The 21,360-nt window shown below is 38.9% G+C and overlaps 1 protein-coding gene across 1 annotated transcript in view; it reads right to left on the reverse strand.

Annotated features, from left to right (window-relative positions):
* Positions 1-21,360, reverse strand: part of KREMEN1 (kringle containing transmembrane protein 1) — a 274,033-nt gene that overhangs the window by 24,436 nt on the left and 228,237 nt on the right. The window contains exon 6 of the mRNA XM_053701672.1: positions 8,461-8,793. Within this exon, the coding sequence (XP_053557647.1) occupies positions 8,461-8,793 (333 nt within the window). The remainder of the gene's footprint in view (positions 1-8,460; positions 8,794-21,360) is intronic.

Genomic DNA, 21,360 nt, shown 5'->3' on the forward strand with positions numbered 1-21,360 from the left:
CTATACTATATATAAGTATAAGGGCTTAAACATATATACGCATACATAGAAAATGTCTAAATATGTGTATGTATGTATATATGTGAGTACAGATGTATTTATTTGTGTATATGTATTTACATACATAACATAAATTATGCTTACCTGATAATTTTCTTTTCTTCAGATGGAAAGAGTCCACAGCTGCATTCATTACTTTTGGGAATTCAGAACCTGGCCACCAGGAGGAGGCAAAGACACCCCAGCCAAAGGTTTAAATACCCCTCCCACTTTCCTCATCCCCCAATCATTTTGCCGAGGAACAAGGAACAGTAGAAGAAATATCAGGATGAAAAGGTGCCAGAAGAACAAAAAACAGACGCCCCACAGAAAATACGAGTGGGGAGCTGTGGACTCTTTCCATCTTAGGAAAAGAAAATTATCAGGTAAGCATAATTTATGTTTTTCTTCATAAATGGAAAGAGTCCACAGCTGCATTCATTACTTTTGGTAAAACAATACCCAAGCTATAGAGGACACTGAATACAAAAACGGGAGGGTACAAGAGGCGGCTCCACCTGAGGGCACCAGGCCTGAAAACCCCTACCCAACAAAATCCTGCTTCGTCCGAAGCCGAGAACAACTTTTTTAAAAAAAAGGAAAAGGCCCAAGGACAATGATCATAAATAGTCCACAAGCCTTGCTAGAGACCGCAGGAACTAGACTCGACTGAGTCAACAGCCTCCAGGAGACACCGTCGCCCAGTAGTTGGTCTCCAAACAACACACCCCTTATTAAAGAAAGGGAACAAGCTACCGTATTCTTCCACAAAGAAGAAAAGACATAGAGAAAACATGAATGTACTTGTAAAGCGCAGCTAATCCCCCTTAAGGGACGCTGCTCATCTTATCAACCTTGAAAGGAGGAAGGCTGAGTAGATCTCATTGGGGATTGAACTTGCAACCCTTGGTTTGCTACAGTGAAGAGTAGCCACAGTGCATTAGTATGCTGAGCTAGCTATCCAGCTAGCATAAGGAACTCCAGACCAACAGAGACCCACCAGTCTCAGAGAAACAAGGTGAGGCAACACCCAGACCCCAGAAATACAGAAACCATGAAAAAAGTCTGGGAGTCTGAAACAAAGAGGATCTTCCCCTAACACACTGCAACCGCACTTTAAAAAGCAATTGAAGACGAAGGTCCCCAAGTCGCAAAAAAGTAACTTAGAATACTGAAATATTCAGAAACAAAACCTCGTGCAGCAAGCTCAGATAGGTCTGACGGACATCACCTGAAGCAAAACACTGCACGCTGCAGTCATCTAAAAAAGACTCTGAACTTAAATACTTGCAGTGCAAGCAAAAGCAGCTGAAGATAGGATCCTTCAGATTGCTAAGTATCCACTAACCAGCGCACAACGTTGCAGGTTTTTTAAAAGCCACCAGTCATTCCCACAAATCTTGAACATGGAGAAAGGAGAAACCTCAAAAGGCTTACCGTACCTCGAATGCCCTGAGGATGAATTTAGCAGAGCAAACAGATCTCAGATCCTGCTCCAACACTGGACCAGCCCAAGCGACAGACATGTCTGATAGACGGGGGGGGGGGGGGGACACAGAAAGGCCCCAACCACAAGCCCCCAGGGATTGGATTAAGAAAAAGGGGGGACTCACCCACTCTAACAGAGCTCAGGTGCCAACCCATCTGCTCCTCCAAAATAAGGCACTCCCAAGGAGAACCTCTTAGGACCTGGAAGAGAGAAAAATGTAACAGATCCATAGGAAGACCTGTCACAACTCTCTTAGACAGTCTCTACATAGAGAGATCAAATTCCAACAGGTGGAACAGAGCCAACAGAGCAGCAGATGCTGCCCCTTACAGAAATAAGCCACCTGATTCACCCTCCTACACACAGGGCAGGACAAAGACCCTCCAGAGAGAGGAAACCTCAGCTTATAAGGAAGACAAACTATCCCCTCAAAAGGAAAGGGCACAGATAAGAACATCATACATGTCCACAAGACATGAAGCCATATTATGATCAAAACACAGACCAAATGAAAAAATCATCCAGGCACCACTGTTGACCCAACAGAGAAAAAACTTCCCATGAAAGGACAAGTCAGGCCTTAAACTTTATAACCAGTACCCGAAGGTGGATGTGAACTCTGGCCTTCCTGCTTGCAAACCCAATGAGCTAGCCCATATGTTGCAACATAGGGTCCCTGAAAAAACTGGGTCATCCCGAACCAGTGCACAGGATCATAAGTCTCCAGACATCCAAGAAGGACCCAAGACAAGAATCCTGGACCCGGGACCCAGAATCATCCTAGAACGAACGACACCCCCAGGGAACACAAGTTACCCAGTCTGAAGCAATCAGACCTCACAGGGGATGAGAACAGGGAAACTCGGAGAACGGGTACAGGACTCACTAGTAATTCCCAGTCCAAAGGGAAGAGAACACAAGGTGCTAGGCCATGACAAAGTCACACAATTTCTCTAGAGCCCAAAGGCCCCAAGGGCAACACTAAGGGAAATGAGAATGAGAACATAATCACCCAAAAGAGAGTATAAATAAAAGCTAGTCTTCATAATCCTTTCAGATTAACGTTTCAGAGGACCACACCCAAGGGAGAAGAGTGCAAAGCATCCTGAACCCAGACAGAAAACATCCCCTAAGCAAAAAGCTTGGAAAAAGAGACAACACCTCCTATCGCCCCTGATATGGAGATGACTTCACTTCCTAATTAAGTGGCCGAAGCCGCCAGAAAAACCGGACAAAGTCCAGAAAGTCTCAACCTAAAGGAAGAGAACCTCTAAAAGGAACAAGTCCAAAAAGGACACTTCCAAAGAGACCATGAAGGCAAAACCGTAAGAACGGTGGTATGAAGGACCTAAATCCTCCAACCCACAATGGGAAGGAACACTCTAATTCCCGGAAAAATCGGAAACGACTGAGCATGTTGCCATGGATCTCAACGGATTCCCGGCCCACTAGATTGAAAAGCGAATGAGGACTTAACCAATCCCCCATGCCCCTAAGCAACCACAGACCCTCAAGTCATTCCAGGATGCCAGTTGAAACTTGTAAATAAAACAAGAAAACAACACAAACCATATTGTGATCACTAGGCCCCTCACCGGACCAACAGGACATAACAAGGCACCACATGTCTGAACTAGGATTTGTACCCATTCAGGACCAGCCTGAAACCTGGTCTGGACAAATAAGAACAAATAAATGTAGTTAACTTATCCTCTAAAAAATTAAATACAGCACATATTGAATTACTAAGCAAAGGTTTAACTTTCTCTCCAACAGTCAAATGTGATAAGTTCACTTTAGGGAAAGATCTCAATTTGTTTGCCAGAAAAGTATTTCTGAAAAAACAGCATATACATGGAATATGCATGAGATACAATCACTACACACTTTAGAATCCCTTGAAAAAGATAATATATCAGTTGAGCATTCACAAATTAACAGATTATGAAAATACAAAAATAGGTTTTAGTAATTTAAAACCTAAATCACAATATATGCCTGCACTTTCTTCATCACCTATAGTACACAATTTTGTCAAAATGGTTGAAAAAGATATCAACCTTTTGGACATAAATAGTGGATTCATAGATAATTTAAATTTGGAACAAAGAAAAGCTGTAAAAGATTTAATAGATGATTCAACCATAACTATAAAGCCATCTGACAAGGGTGGCAATGTGGTGGTCCTCAACACCACTGATTATGTAGAGGAATGTACAAAACAACTAAAGGATAGAAATCAGTACAACCCTCTTAAGTCTGACCCAACAGAAAAATATAATGATTTACTGCTTTCAATACTCTCTAAAGCCTTGGAAGACAACATAATAAACAAAAAGGAATTTGATTATTTTAAAGTAAAATTCCCAATTACACCAACATTCTATATGATTCACAAACTACACAAGGGAAAATTTCCACCACCCGGTAGACCAATAGTCTCTGGACTAGGTTCATTAACTGAAAAGATCTCCCAATATGTAGACTTTTGCCTTAGACCATTCCTGTTTAACTTACCATTCATACAAAGGATACAATAGACGTACTAAAGAAATTAGATGATATCTCTGTTAACCAAGACACACTATTAGTTGCCATCGATGTGGAGTCGTTATACTCCTCAATCTCACACAAATTAGGTGTTGAGGCATGTAAATATTTTCTGAAACAGAGAGGTAGTCTTTATGATAAATGTACTGATTTTGTGCTGGAATTACTAATGTTTATTTTAGAGCACAATTATTTTATATTTAATGGGAAATTTTACGAACAAATATTGGGAACTGCAATGAGGACATGTTGTGCCCCTACTTATGCTTGCCTGTATCTGGGAAAGTGGGAACAGGATTGCGTTCTGGATAGTGAATTTAATAGAGAAAATTGTATTAGCCTATGGCTGAGATTTATAGATGATATTTTCCTAATTTGGGAAGACTCAGAAGAGAAACTACTAAAATTTATGGACAATTTGAATACCAACAAATGGAACTTGAAATTCATATTTTCCCAGAGTACAGACAGCATAACTTTTTTGGATCTGAATATAAAAAGAACAGAGAACAAAATAGAAACATCCACACACAAAAAATCTACAGCAGGGAATACCTTGCTGGCATATAGCAGTCATCATCCTCAGAATTTAATAAAAAATATCCCTTATGGCCAATATTTACGCCTAAAAAGAAATTGCTCAGATGAGAACAAATTTAAATTGGAATCTAGGGAATTAAATGAGAGATTTAGAGACAGAGGATATCCTAATAATGTCCTAAAAAGAGCCTATAATAGATCTAAAGGTAAAACAAGAGAAGAATTGCTATATGGCAACAAGGAGAATAATAAATCAGAAACAAGTACTATAAAGTTTATAACTACCTATCACAACAAATGGAAAGAGACTAGGCAAATTTTAGAGAAACACTGGCATATTCTCCAGACAGAATCATCGATAGCAGAAATAGTAGGAACAGGGCCCTCTCTAACACCAAGGAAAGCGCTTAACCTCAAAGATAACCTAATGAGGAGTCACTTTAATTCCAAACCTGGAGAGGAAGGAGTGGTAACTACAAATGTAGTTATTACTCAGTGTGCCAAAACATGGCAACTGACAATAACTTTACTGATAAATATGGAGCTAAGCACAAGATTAAAGCTCATATATTATGTGGCAGTGAAGGCACAGTATATATGTTATTTTGCGATTGCCCAATGTATTACATAGGGAAAACCTATAGAGAACTAAGGGAGCGCATAAAAGAACATAAAAGAGATATTAAGAACAACAACATTAAATATAGTGCAATAGCAAGACACTTCTTAGAGTTCCATAACAGTAATAAGAAATTGCCGCGCTTTAGCGGTCTAGAAGCTATAAGTATGCAAGGTAGGGGTGGAAACTTAGATCAAAAATTACTTTAAGCAGAATGTAAATTGATTTTTAATCTAAAATCATTAAAACCCCTAGGCCTTAATGAGGAGATACATTTTGCCCCATTTCTGTTGAAAGGATAAATGGATTTCAGTTTAAAATTAGAACCCTGATAAACGTCTAGGTTAGTGATTGCTGAAACCTTACTAGACTCTTATCAGAAGAAACAATATTTCAATAAAATTCCCAAGTACTACAATAGGAACACATACCCTAAGGCTTAATATAATCAATAGTATTGTGTGTTTATATATTTACATTTCTTTCTTGTTTTAAAAAAATATTGTTCTTTATGAAATATATGCATTAACAATTTGTAGAGTATTAATTGCATAGAAATAAATTCTGAATTATATATTTAGGGCTCTCTGATATCGTTATATCAAGTAATTGTAAACAAAAAGTTATAACATAAAAATTATGTATGATTTTGTATTAATCTAATCCAAGAAGCAGTGTCAATTGTCTGCATAGTACTGCTGAAAGTGGATAAGGATAGAATGTAAATATTACTTAGATAGATTACAACAAAAGTAACTAATTGTACTGACACAATTTCAACCCGGGAGTAAAGTAGAAAAAGAGGAGGAGTTTTCAGGCAGATTTAAACTGCATGATGTCTGCAACGAATCACAACTTAGCCCCGAAGAAGCCCATGTATCCAAGGGTGAAACATGCGCGTAGCTGCTGCAATCAATCGGAGGGGTAACAGCTGACCGCCTCCGTCTATACTTTGAGCCCCAGTAAAGTCAAGCCCTAAAAGGTCAGCCGCATAAGGAACGGCGAAGAGCGGTAAGGCGTGGGTAACCACTAAGTGCCTGTTTGGATAACGGAACACTACTCTGGTAATCATATGGAACTCTTTTGGGGAAGGTACCGTGTATTAGACAAATGCTAACAGTGTGTGAATAAACTGCATACAAGGAAGGTTCGTTTGGATATCATTAATCACGGACCGCAATTAGCCATAAGCAATTTCTTTGGTGCACTACCCTGCCACTGTTTAGCTATAATTGCTGTTGATTAAAGTGGTGTTTACAAATCCTAAACTATTTCCTTTACAAGTTCCAAGCTCCAAGATTTTTTTCTGTCTAACATTATCGATGTGAACTGTTCCTGCTCCTTCAATTTGGCTGACATAAAGGTCCTGGTTCTTGATAAGACCGCAATATGGGAATTATTAACCCCATATTTTATCCATGACCTGGATGGACATTGTGACCCGATTAATAGAGGCCTCTAAGGGTGTCATATATGGGACCTTGTTGAATTAATTATTTCCTATATATATATTTGGGACTCAATGGTGTATTGTATAGTTGCCATCTATCATATAGATTTGTAACAATTATATATTTTTGAGGAATATAAATTACATTTTTCTATCAGCAACCTGGTTTACCGAGTGGTCTTTCAACCTTGTCTATTTTATTTTTATCATTGCACAAGCAGTTCTGGTGAAATGCTTGTGCAATGCCGCCCCCCGCAAATTCACGGCCAATCGGCTGCTAGCAGGGGATGTCAATCAACCCAATCGTATGTGATCGGGCGGATTGCTGTCCGACCGCCTCAGAGGTGGCGTACGAGTTAAGGAGCAGCGGTCTTAAGACTGCTGCTTCTTAACTCCTGTTTCCGGCAAGCTAGAAGGCTTGCGTGGAAACAGCTGCATCAAGCTCTTTTTGGAGCTTGATGAATCGGCCCCATTGTCTTCAAAACCTGTGCTACAACATATTAGGTTAAGAGTACCAATATTTGATACTAATATTTCTGTTATATTACATTTTAAATAAATAATGGTGGATACCAGATACTTTTGTCAATTTTTACTTACTTCAGAGAAAATTGTGCATTTTCTTAAAAAAGTGGAAGGATGCCAATAGTTCTGGCCACATCTTTATACTAAATAACCTGCTTCCCTTAGTTTTATTGTTAAACAGTTGTTTAAACACTATTTTACCAGCCTTCCTAATCTGTACTGAGATCTACTTTTTGTGCTCTATGTGTGCTAATATACATATATATATATTTCCTACTCACTCAAGTAAAGTAATTATACTTCTGGAAAACATATTTCTATTGATCCTTTCACTACTGGTTATGGAAGAGATTAAAAATCACACAACTATTTTGTAAAATAATGGTCAGCACTTAGAGATCTATTGATATATTGCAACATACCTTCTGTGCACACCTACTGTATAGCAAGTTTTAATGTTTTTTTTTTTTTTGAAAGTCAGAGCACTAGGGGGCCGAATGATCAAGCTCCGAAACAGAAGAAAATAGAAGTTATGAAGCAGCGGTCTAAAGACCGCTGCTTCATAACCTGTCCGCCTGCTCTGAGGCCGCAAACAGCAATCAACCCGATCAGATATGATCGGGTTGATTGACACCCCCTGCTAGCAGCCGATTGGCCGCAAATCTGCAGGGGGCGGCATTGCACCAGCAGTTCACCAGAACTGCTTGTGCAATGCTGAATGCAGAGAGTGTATGCTGTCCGCATTCAGCTATGTCTGTCGGACATGATCCGCTGATTGGATCATGTCGGACAGTCATTTGATAAATCGGCCCCTAGATATGGAGTTAAATGGAAAAATAAATCACTGACAAAGTTTCCTGGGAACATTAAAGGGATACTAAACCCAATTTTTTTTCATTTATGATTCATATAGAGCATTTTAAGCAATTTTAAGCAACTTTCTTATTTACTCACATTAGCATTTTTTCTAGATAACGCTTGCTGGTGGGTACATTTAGCCGCCAATCAGCAAGCGCAACCCAGGTGTTGAACCAAAAACGGGCTGGCTCCTTAGCTTTTTCAAATAAAGATAGCAACAAAGAAAAATTGATAATAGGAGTAAATTAGAAAGTTGCTTAAAATTGCATGCTCTATCTGAACCATGAAAGAAAAAAATTTGGGTTCAGTATCCCTTTAAGAAAATGCTTTACTTTATGTTTGTTAATATACAAAAATGTATTGTTCATAATGAAATAACTGAGATCTCACCTTGATAAAGAAGAGCAAATCCCTGAGCTTGGTTGCTGCGATCAGAGAAAAAATACAAGATGACAAAGTCAAGTGAGATGTTGAAGGAGTGTGATGGGTGGTTTCTGCCATCAAACCGAACCAGGACCTGCTTAGTGTAACCATCTAACAGTTCCACCATGTCCCTGGAATCTTTGATGTCAAAGAAGGTAAAGTTGAAACGGATAAGAGATGCTCCTGGAACCTGAATAGTCCAATAGCAAGCTTTTCCTGCTCCGTAGTTATCTGGAAAATCTGGTGAATAGATGACAGCAGAATCCATTGTGTAATTTCCCCCACACGCTCCAATCAAAGCTATAAAAAACAAAGCAGAATAATATGTCAGGTATACAAAATGAGGACTTTACATTCACTTGCATTTAGGCATTGAAACATATATGTATTATAGTTTATACATAGGTATTAAAAAGAGGTTACATCATATATGTTGTGTATTGTGGGGGGTGCATCAGAAACAGGATTGTTTTTACCTACTGTGTAAACACTTAAAAACAGAAATTAGTTATAGTGTCCAAAACACAATTAAAAAAACAAATAATTTCTGGTTTGAAATCTGAAAATAAACAAAACTATCTTTATCTGCCTAAAATGTGAACCTTTCCAGGAGATGAGGAAAAGGGTGCAAACAATATTAATTTAAATCATAGAAGATTACTACGTGGTTTGTAAACGGTCACTTTAATCAGTTATACAATGCATATAGCATGGTAGTGATTTCCAAACAAGGATTTTACTGGCATATGTTGGCATATTTCCCCCCTAAAGAATGGTGCATCTCATTTCTTGGCTAGATTATAAGAGTCTGCTCCATATGAAGAAGTTTCAGAATCTCTGGATTTCTCATACTGAATTCCTCTAGCTCTTCATATTCTAGATTTATAGCAGTAATCTAGATTAGCAAATATAAAATCCATAAGAGCCATTCTCCACTAAAACTAGCATATACAGGTATATATATATATATATATACACACACACATATCTATAGACAAACATATAATACTATTTAAACACCCTGATAAATCAGTTTCTTCATACTTAAAGAGGTGACATCATACTCAAGTACTAGTGGTATCTAGTAATAGGTAGAAACCCTCTCATAAGTCTACAAAGCAGCTGCCCTGTTACATATACTGATTTTCTGTCAGTTTGAGTTAATATATAGCCAAGATGAGTTTTCGTGAGCATGCAATGAGACAAAGAACATTTTAACTCCTAGTCATTTCAATAAAAGGTCAATCAGAACCTATGAGACATAAAATAGACTTCATATGTAATTTATTTCTGATCCACTCTGAGACCCAAATATCCTTAGTGTTTTTAAATAGTGTACTCTAATCACATCAAGTGCTGTATAAAAAAAATATTTTCCCTGCCATTATAAAAATTAGTACAATATGAAGGAACAGCGCTCTTGGATTTATAAAAATCTACTACTCATTACAAGTTCAGAATAAGTGCTATTGCATTGTCTTTTATCATGCAATTGCTGATCATGCAAATCTACTGTGTTTACTAGTCCTTTAAAAGTCAATGAGACAACCTCAGTAACACGAACTTTCAATAAAGCAATCCAATGTAACGCCAAAGTCTGCAAAACTGATAAGAAAACACAAATAAAACTGCAGGAAAATTTAAATACAAAAATAGGAATAAGGTGGTTTTGTAAAATAGAAAAATATATCTTTATTAGAACATATTTTAAAAGTTAGCTCAGTTATAATAAAACCAAAGCATATAGAAATTGGGTCTGATGCGTTTCGGCATCCATGTTTGCCGTAATCATAGGACAATTGGCCTCTCTGATGAAGTGTAACTTCTCACACGAAATGCGTAAGAGGATTGTTAAGTGCACACTTTGGGGAGCTTTCATGTCCTGTGCATATCTACAAGAATAAAACTTCAATATTTCCGCACCAGATAGATTGCTGTTATTTCTTCTCATTCATGACACTGAGCCCAGCAGGAAGCCTTGACTTTAGTAGGATGAGCTTGCAGCTTAAAAGGAAGAATTTCCTTCCTGAACCCATATGCCTATAGTATCACAGAGGGAATCCAGCTAACCAAAGGAGCTTTCTTTCTGATCCACTCGGAGACCCCAATAGCCTTCGTGTTTTTAAAAAGTACACAAGGGCTCTAATCACATCAAGTACTGTATATGAAAAAGAGTTTCCCTATCATTCTAGAAATTAGTGCAATATGAGGGAACAGCTCTCTTGGATTTGTCATTCCACCTAGGAGAAAAAGACAAAGAAGCCAACCTTGAAAAACAAAATATGTTAAGGAGGAAAAGAAAATGGAGCTATCAGCTCTGATTTTCAAGTTGTCATCAAAGACACCAACAAAAGTGACTTAAAAGTTAATGAGAAAACTTCAATAACCTGTACTTTCAATAAAGAGATCCAATGGAACGCCAAAGTCTTCAAAACTGATGAGAAATCCCTCACACTACTTGGATAAAGTAGCTTAATAATATTCACCATTCTGCAACTGCAAAAATATATAAATTTATTTTAATGGTATTTAAATAAAGGGTATATATTTACAATCTGGAATTTATCAGCACTGGCATAGACACATTGTTTTTTACAGAAACACATTCTACCCTTGACTTTGCAATGTACACTTTATAGTCTGTTTGGAATACTTCTATGGTATTTGATGATAGCTACAAGACCTATGGAAAGAGTTGTTAAGCATCTTAGAGACTCACATATTACTTATATATTAATTATACACACACACATACTTTTTTACATTAGTCCTAGTTTAAAAAAAAAATCCTATCACTATAATTTCACCAGTCATAGTCCACAGTGAAAAAGTTACTAGACCACTCAGTGTTGAGTGTGAAGAAGAAAAAAAATTGCTATTTGTCCGCTGCAGTTTCTTACTCATCCAGGACTAGTGGAAATTTCCATCCCTGTATATACATAGATAGATAAATAGATAGATAGACTGGCAAACAGACAGTTAGATAGACAGGTGTAAACAAAGAAATAATTAAACTATGTGTACACATATACATCATACAAAAGCACATATGTGTGTCTGTATGTGTTTGTGTTATAGTAAGCCTTGATTGGTGCTACTTAGTATTCAGAAATGGAACTCTCAGTTTATAAATATTGACAGGTCAGATAAAATTATAGTTGGCAATAAAACCAAAATCGCAAGAAAACTTTGGAATCAGGGTAGAAATGCAGCTAAGTTCTCCTCCCACATCCACTAAACACTAGACAACAACCTTCTGTTCTGCTCCATGCTTCTGCCTTCAAGGCACTGTACCAAGGCCTAAATGCAGAGCCACATACTTGACTTCCCGCAAGCTGAGGGCGTGTGTGACCACAGCTGTGTCCTTTTATTCAAATGTTCTTTCACAATTTGACCTCTAAGTATACAATGGTCTGCCCACCCGCGCTAACAAGACTGCATCACATTGTTCTCACAAGCAGGGCTTTCACAGACTGGAAACAAAAAGCAGTAAATGTTTACTAGAAATGAGAGCATATCACCACCACATTCCCATGTGGGACTGTGGCTGCTGGACAATAATGAATATCCGGAGAACTTTAAACAAACTTAGGCAAGCTCAAGACCTCTTGCATGACAGTGCAAAAGTTCCATGAGTTTTCACATATTTTGCATACAGGTTTGAGTACATGTATAGAGTCAATCATAGACACATCACATTATCCCATATAGATTTATTCTATGATAAGACCAATTTCATTAAGTGATTGTGCTAATGTGGGCTTGTAAATGGCAAAAACAGCATTTGTATTATATGCACTGACAAGTTACTTCCAGATGCGGCCGTCTTCCTTTCTCTTATTCCACTCATTGTAAGTGCTCAGTATAATTCTTGTGATAGCTGTACAGCCAGTCACAGGGTCATTGTTGTATTCTGTATAGACTTTAGGGGCTAGATTGCAAGTGGAGTACAAATTATTAGCACTATTGTGGCTCAATATAGCTCAAGCTAATTCAATACTGCTTTTAATTTTAAGCTTATAATACATAGTCCAATGTTATTTTCTGGTGATAGTCTAGTACACACTATCATCTGCACGTGAGATAGCGCAGGTGTGTTAAATCCCTAGCATAATAGACTACTATGGGGGCGCGCAGTTAGATTCATATTGGAAATTGCTTGAGAGTTCCACTCAAGTAGGGGAGTTCTTCATGTAGTACTGTGCTTTCCTATTTCAATGAATCTTAAGCATAACACATTTCACATACACACATATATATGTGCGGCGTATGGTCTGAGCACTGACAGGCTGACCCCCCACCCCTTCAACCTCTGCAGCAATGCTGGAAGCACTCATACGTCTAGTTCCCAAAGACAACCTCTGGATATGACGCTGAGCATGTGAACTCAACTTATTTGGTCGACCATGGCGAGGCCTGTTCTGAGTGGAACCTGTCCTGTGAAACCGCTGTGTGGTCTTGCCCTCCGTGCTGCAGCTCAGTTTCAGGGTCTTGGCAATCTTCTTATAGCCTAGGCCATCTTTATGTAGAGCAACAATTCTGTTTTTTCAGATCCTCAGAGAGTTCTTTATTATGAGGTGCCATTTTGAACTTCCAGTGACTAGTATGAGAGAGTGTGAGAGGGATAACACCAAATTTAACACACCTGCTCCCCATTCACACCTGATACCTTGTAACACTAACGAGTCACAAGACACCGGGGAGGGGAAATGGCTAATTGGGCCCAATTTGGACATTTCCACTTAGTGGTGTCCTCACTTTTGTTGCCAACGGTTTAGACATTAATGGCTGTGTGTTGAGTTATTTTGAGGGGACAGCAAGTTTACACTGTTATATAAGCTGTACACTCACTACTTTACATAGTAGCAAAGTGCAATTTCTTCAGTGTTGTCACATGAAAAGATATAATAAAATATTTACAAAAATTTGAGGGGTGTACTCACTTTTGTGAGATACTGTATATACACACACACACACACATACTGTATATATATATATATATATATATATATATATATATACACATACTGTATCTCACAAAAGTGAGTACACCCCTCACATTTTTGTAAATATTTTATTTTATCTTTTTATGTAACAACACTGAAGAAATGACACTTTGCTACAATGTAAAGTAGTGAGTGTACAGCCTGTATAACAGTGTAAAATTGCTGTCCCCTCAAAATAACTCAACACACAGCCATTAATGTCTAAACCGTTGGCAACAAAAGTAAGTACACCCCTAAGTGGAAATGTCGTAAATTTGGGCCCAATTAGCCATTTTCCCTCCCTGTTGTCATGTGACTCATTAGTGTTACAAGGTCCCAGGTGTGAATGGGGAGCAGGTGTGTTAAATTTGGTGTTAGCGTTCTCACACTCTCTCATACTGGACACTGGAAGTTCAACATGGCACCTCATGGCAAAGAACTCTCTAAAGATCTGAAAAAAAGAATTGTTGCTCTATGCCATGGTCGACCAAAGAATTTGAGTACACATGCTCAGCGTCATATCCAGAGGTTGTCTTTGTGAAATAGACGTATGAGTGCTGCCAGCATTGCTGCAGAAATTGAAGGGGTGTGGGTCAGCCTGTCAGTGCTCAGACCATATGCCGCACACTGCATCAAATTGGTCTGCATGGCTGTCGTCCCAGAAGGAAGCCTCTTCTAAAGATGATGCACAAGAAAGCCCGCAAACAGTTTGCTGAAGACAAGCAGACTAAGGACATGGATTACTGGAACCATTTCCTGTGGTTCGATGAGACCAAAATAAACTTATTTGGTTCGGTTGGTGTCAAGCATGTGTGGCGGCAACCAGGTGAGGAGTACAAAGAAAAGTGTGTCTTGCCTACAGTCAAGCATGGTGGTGGGAGTGTTATGTTCTGGGCCTGCATGAGTGCTGCCAGCACTGGGGAGCTACAGTTCATTGAGGAAACCATGAATACCAACATGTACTGTGACATACTGAAGCAGAGCATGACCCGCCCCCCTTCGGAGACTGGGCCACAGGGCAGTATTCCAACATGATAACGACCCCAAACACACCTCCAAGACGACCACTGCCTTGCTAAAGAAGCTGAGGGTAAAGGTGATGGACTGGCCAAGCATGTCTCCAGACCTAAACCCTATTAAACATCTGTGGGGGCATCCTCAAACGGAAGGTGGGGGAGCGCAAGGTCTCTAACATCCACCAGCTCCATGATGTCATTATGGAGAAGTGGAAGAGGACTCCAGTGGCAACCTGTGAAGCTCTGGTAAACTCCATGCCCAAGAGGGTTAAGGCAGTCCTGGAAAATAATGGTGGCCACACAAAATATTGACCCTTTGGGCCCAAATTGGACATTTCCACTTAGGGGTGTACTCACTTTTGTTGCCAACGGTTTAGACATTAATGGCTGTGTGTTGAGTTATTTTGAGGGGGCAGCAAATTTACACTGTTATACAGGCTGTACACTCACTACTTTACATTGTAGCAAGGTGTCATTTCTTCAGTGTTGTCACATGAAAAGATATAATAAAATATTTATAAAAATGTGAGGGGTGTACTCACTTTTGTGAGATACTGTATATATATAAACATACATGCATACACACATACACACACATATATATATATATATATATATATATATATATATATATATATATATATATATATATATTGTCACAGATACCAGACAGCTAAGGCTACCCCCCCCCCACACCCCCCTACAACCTCACCCCTGTTGTTTCTCAGTGGTTTTGGGCTCCTCAGAGCAACTACAATCCCTGGAAGCTTTGGTTTGCTTGTCTTGTGAAAAGCTGGTGTATGACCAGGAAAACCCTCCTAGGCTGGCTGGGCCCCTGTAACTCCCCGTCGGCCCGCCTCACCATGGACACCCGTCTAACCCCTCTCAGGCTGTCCGGGCTCGGCCACAGGACAGCAGGAAACCCGCTATCTTTACCCCTGGTGGCTCCAGCAACCATGTGCCCCAGAGCTCTGCTCTTTTGGGGATTAGTAGCCCCTAGGGAGGACAAGAGGTGGGGGAATTACCGGAGGGGAGCTGCTTTGGGAACCAGGGGTTTTGGACACCCCTACCCCCATAACTTCAATGGGCTGTATCTCCGGTCTCCAATAATGAATCATGCCGCCTTTTGGACTGCGGCATCTGGGAACCAAGAGCTTTCAAATGACACCCTGGAAGTGCCGCAGAGATCACCCCAAAACCATCACCACTGTGTCCTGGGATTCTGTGGGACCATGGTTGCTATGGAGGCGTCGGTCAGTCTGGAGGGACAGGAATGGCGGGAAAACTGTGGCATTGTCTCCCTGTTTTATCAATATGTGTGTGTGTATAAAAGATGTGTGTTTGTCCCAATAAAAGCAGTTCTTATTTCACCTGAATGCTAGTCTGTCTAGTCATTTAGGTGGGCTCCTGCTAGAATCACTTTCCTGGGCTACATAGCTGCCTGTTCCAGGCAAAGGAAGGACCCTCTGGCAGAGCTACCCAGTCGGGGTAGCTGGAGTCTGCCACAGGGTGGGACACTGAGTACTGGTGCTGTCGGGCATCAGGGGTGGCTACAGGCTGTGGTCACTTGCCAGCAACATAGCTGCAGTCGGCAGGGAGGAAGCAGGACCCGTTTGACAGAGTTACCCTGTCAGGGTAGCCGGGGTATCCGTTTATATATATATATATATATATATATATATATATATATATATATATATATACAGTATATATATATATATATATATATATATATATATATATATATATATATATATATATATATATATATATATATATATATATAAACATACATTCATACACACAGATATATACACACATACTCCTTTGACCCCTTTCCAGTCCCACTGCTTGTCATATACTGTATTCTGACACAAAACCTTTTTTTTTATTGATAAATCTTAGTTCCCTAAGTATTTTGTCTTTTGTCTAAATATTACTTAAAGGGACAATCTACTTGAAAATATTTATTGCTTAAAAAGATAGATAATCCCTTTATTACCTATTCCCCAGTTTTGCATAACCAACACTGTTATATTAATATATTTTTACCTTGTATCTAAGCCTCTGCAGACTCAGTTCTTTTGACAGACTTGCATTTTAACCAATCAGTGGTGACTCATAAATAACTCCACAGGAGTGAATACAATTTTATCTATATGACACACAGAAACTAGCACTGTCTAACTGTGAAAAACTGTTAAAATGTTTTACTACATATAATTAAACGTTATATTACAATCTCAAAGTGTTTAAAAGTGCTTAAAAGATACACTAAATATACATTTCTTCTTGATGAAGAGATATACTTTAATCCTGACCTCCCTTTCATTGTGACATTTCAGTCATCACCCACAAAGTACATTTTATACAAAATAAGATCTTACGGATCTTCATATCCAGAGATTTTATTATGACAAAGTTGATATTCCAGCATTTCAGCTCTTAGGCCAAAAGAATCTGAAAGTCACCTTGTGATTCATATACTGAACAATATAGCTATAATTATGTTCGTTAACAGATACATATTTATATAAATCTTAGCACAGGGCATGGCAGATATATTTCAACATCACTTGTGCCCAAAGGATTAAAACTGCCAGATATTTTATTTGTTATATTATTTAATTGTTTACATAATCGGATTTGCGTTATTAAGCTGTTTACGTAATTGTATATTTTATTGCTCATAAGCAAAACTGGGAAATCTTGCTCAAGATTACAGGGTTTGCTGGCGGTTTTGCCGTCCATACAAATGCACAAATGTGCCACTTATTGGTTAATCAAGGCCACCCAGCTTGCATATCCTTTGCTACTTAATATATAAACCTCCTGTCAAATTGGCACACGGTCTGCTGTATTATTACATTTTGCATGGGCTTACATTACATATGTAAAGAGCACTACTTTATGGCCTGTTTGTCCCCTACAACCTTTTCACAGGCGCCTCTAGGTCCGTAGAAAATTGTTCTCAGCTATTTTGCATCAATGAGTTGCAGAGATATGAAATGACAACAGCTCAAAAATGTTTAGAAGCTGCTGCTGACAGCTGGTGTGAATAGCAGGCGGCTGAGGTTCTCTATTGTTAGTCTCAAAGGTGCTGGCCTTTACTAATTTTACACACAGGGCCTTCATGAAATGTGGATACTGGAATGTACATCCACTAAGGCTGAACCTATGCCACATATCACTAGGGTGCTGCTAAGTTTATTGCAGATGGAAACAATAAACACAGAGTTAGTAGTCCTTCTGTCCCAAGCTTGTCTTTATTTATTGTAATTCCTGTATTACACATTACAGATAAAGCTAATAACAATAATCATGTAGAATGGTGAATATATAGCAGCCCTGCCAGCCGTCTTTACAGAGGTGGAATAATTCAAAGAACATAGCTTGTTTAGTTTTGTATTTAGCTTTTGTGTTGCCCTAAATCTGATGCCCCCTTACTCCCCTACAACAATTTAAGATCACATTTGCCTCATATATTTCTTACCATTGCAGATTAGGGATACATGGGGTGGTCGTGCACCCCCACTAGAGAACCAAGGGCCGCTGATTTGGGTCAAGACAATGGGGCTTATTTAAGAACGTGCGAACGGATATGATCCGATATTGTGGATCATGTCCGCAGCACATCGATAAATGCCGACAGCATACACTCTCAGCATTTATCATTGCACCAGCAGTTCTTGTGAACTGCTGGCGCAATACCGCCCCCTGCAGATTCACGGCCAATCGGCCGCTAGCAGGGGGTGTCAATCAACCCGATCGTATTGGATTGGGTTGATTTCCGGCAATGTCTGTCCGCAGACTCAGAGCAGACGGGCAGGTTATGGAGCAGCAGTCTTTAGACCGCTGCTTCATAACTTGCGTTTCTGGCGAGCCTGAAGGCTCGCCAGAAACACGGGTCATCAAGCAACGCACAGAGCTTGATAAATATGCCCCAATAAATTAAAGGGATATTCTAATATAAAAAATAAAATACACTATTTGGTTAGGTCATTTAACATTTAAACAAATCCTTTCTTTTACTATCTGTTTAATTCCTGCAGAAAGGTTTAATGCATAATCAAAGTTGTGCTCTGCAGATGAGGATAAAGCTGGAGAATAAATAAAAAAAGGCTCTATCCTTATCTGTAGGAGGCACATGAGTTATACACATAGTAAAAGAGCGGATTGTGTTAAAAAAAAAGCTCTTTTTACAATGGATTAGAGTGGGCAAAGGTGGGTTAAGTAGGAGCCAATGACAAGGGGAAGAGAATAAAAGCTTTGTAGATGCCATGACTGAATGAGAAGGTGACTATGATGTTTGAGGAGAGTGTGGCATTAAAGGTGACTTCTGAAGTAGAGATGGTATTGTGCCTTTAAGAATAGCTGTCAAGTGACTGTTATGGCTGACACAATAGTTATTTTAAGTTAGCAAGTATAGGATATGACAGAGACACTGCTGACAACTCAGGTTAAACAGGAGGAGACAGAGAGCTAAGAACATAAAACAAAATGTTAGAATTAAAACTAAAGCAGCTTGGAACTGTTTTTGGCTCAACAGAATGATTCTCCCACTCTAATTAAAACATTCATATGGATGCTAATTAATAAAACAAAATAGGCTTGATTAAATGGTGGCATAATTTACTTTGAACCCAAACGGTAGGCTTGGCATGAGCACCCATAACCTATAGTGGCCGTGGGATTATTCATCATGTGACATTCCACTATTAAAGTAAGGCTATTTGTGCTGTTAGCTCTGGTAAAAGAAAAAAAACAGTAATTGTCTACTGAAACTGAATTTACGCAGACTTTGATCAGATTTCTGAAGATGGCTAACATTTATTTATTTCATTTGACTGCTTATAATAAAATAATAATAGTAATACACAAGAAAATATCTCTTTTTTTTCTCAATACTTTTTATTGAGGCGTAATTTTGCGGCATACAAACATAAACAATATTACAATCTTTATGGAGAAATTGTTCCACGTTAGAGAACCATACATAGTACACAAAAATACAATACGTATTATGTAACATATCTAGCAGTCATAATAGCCAGAATATCTGCCAAGTAAACTGTATGTCTTCCAAATAAAATAAGAGGCCACTTTTGGACCTTGTAGTACTATAGTGATAATCGTTCAAAAGACAACCCTGAACAGTAAAGGACCACTCTTGGGTCCCAAATTGTAAACCTCTATTTTCTTGTGGTTTTTTTTTAAATTATTAATATCAACGTTATATCTAGACCACTATCCTCAGTTTTCTTGGTTTATAGACTAAACACAGTGTGCTTTTACATATGGTCATTGTGGGCCACCCCATCAACTGGGGCTATAGCCTAATTTTAACACATAGCGGGGACCCACAGTAGATAATTTCCTTTATACTGTGATATGAAAGCCTCCTTAAAAAATACTAAGCCACTTGTGGACTTGAAAATAAATTAAATTAAATAAACTAAAGTATGAAAAAAAAACACTAAATTACAAAAAATAATAAAATAATTAAAAAAAAATTAAAACTAATTACACCTATTCTAATCCCCCTAATAAAATAAAAAAGCCCCCCAAAATAATAAAAATCCCAACCCTATACTAAATTACAAATAGCTTTTAAAAGGGCCTTTTGCAGGGCATTGCCCCAAAGTAATCAGCTCTTTTACCTGTAAAAAAAATACAATACCCCCCCAACATTAAAACCCACAACCACACACCCAACCCTACTCTAAAACCCACCCAATCCCTCCTTAATAAAACCTAACACTAACCCCCTGAAGATCACCCTACCTTGAGACGTCTTCTCTTGTAGCTAGCTTAGGGTTTATTTTATAGGTAAGTATTTAGCTTTAAAAATGATTAATTTATTTAATTGTATTAATTTTATTTAGATTTATTTAAAATTATATTTAAGTTAGGGGGTTGTTAGGGTTAGGGTTAGACTTAGGTTTAGGGGTTAATATATTTATTATAGTGGCGGCGACGTTGGGGGCGGCAGATTAGGGGTTAATAAATGTAGGTAGGTGGCAGCGACATGGGGGGGACAGATTCGGGGTTAATAAATATAATGTAGGGTTTGACGATGTTGGGGGCAGCAGATTAGGGGTTAATACATATAATGTAGGTGGCGGCGGTGTCCGGAGCGGCAGATTAGGGGTTAATAATATAATGTAGGTGGCGACGATGTCAGGGACGGCAGATTAGGGGTTAATAAGTGTAAGATTAGGGGTGTTTAGACTCGGGGTTCATGTTAGGGTGTTAGGTGTAGACATCAATGGGGCTGCGTTAGGAGCTGAACTCTGCTCTATTGCAGGTGTTTGTTTTTTTTTCCAGCCGTCTCTCCCCCCTTGATCCCTATGGGGAAATCGTGCACAAGGACGTTTTGCCAGCTCACCGCTACCGTAAGCAGCGCTGGTATTGAGGTGAGATGTGGAGCAAAATTTTGCTCTCCGCTCACTTTTTTGCGGCTAACGCCGGGTTTAAAAAGACCTGTAATACCAGCGTTGTTTGTAGGTGAGCGGTGAGGGAAAACTGCTTGTTAGCACCGCACCCCTGTTACCGCAAAACTCGTAATCTAGGTGATTATGTTTCTCACTGGAATGATTTACATACCGCTTGTGCACTCATAAATGGTTGTAAACGTTTCTCTGGGATCCTCTTTGTTACGCAATAGCAAACATGCATGGCTTAGCCATAGTTTTTGGTAATTAGATGGCCACTAATTGCAGCTATGCACCATCCTTCTGAAATTCCTGGCAGTGAAGGGGTTAATTAAGGGATAGTCTACACCAGAATTTATATTGTTTTAAAATACAGATAATCCCTTTATTAGCCTACTTATTCTCTAGTTTTGCATAACCAACGCTGTTATA

Source organism: Bombina bombina, chromosome 2, assembly GCF_027579735.1.
Source record: "Bombina bombina isolate aBomBom1 chromosome 2, aBomBom1.pri, whole genome shotgun sequence".
Classification (NCBI taxonomy): domain Eukaryota; kingdom Metazoa; phylum Chordata; class Amphibia; order Anura; family Bombinatoridae; genus Bombina; species Bombina bombina.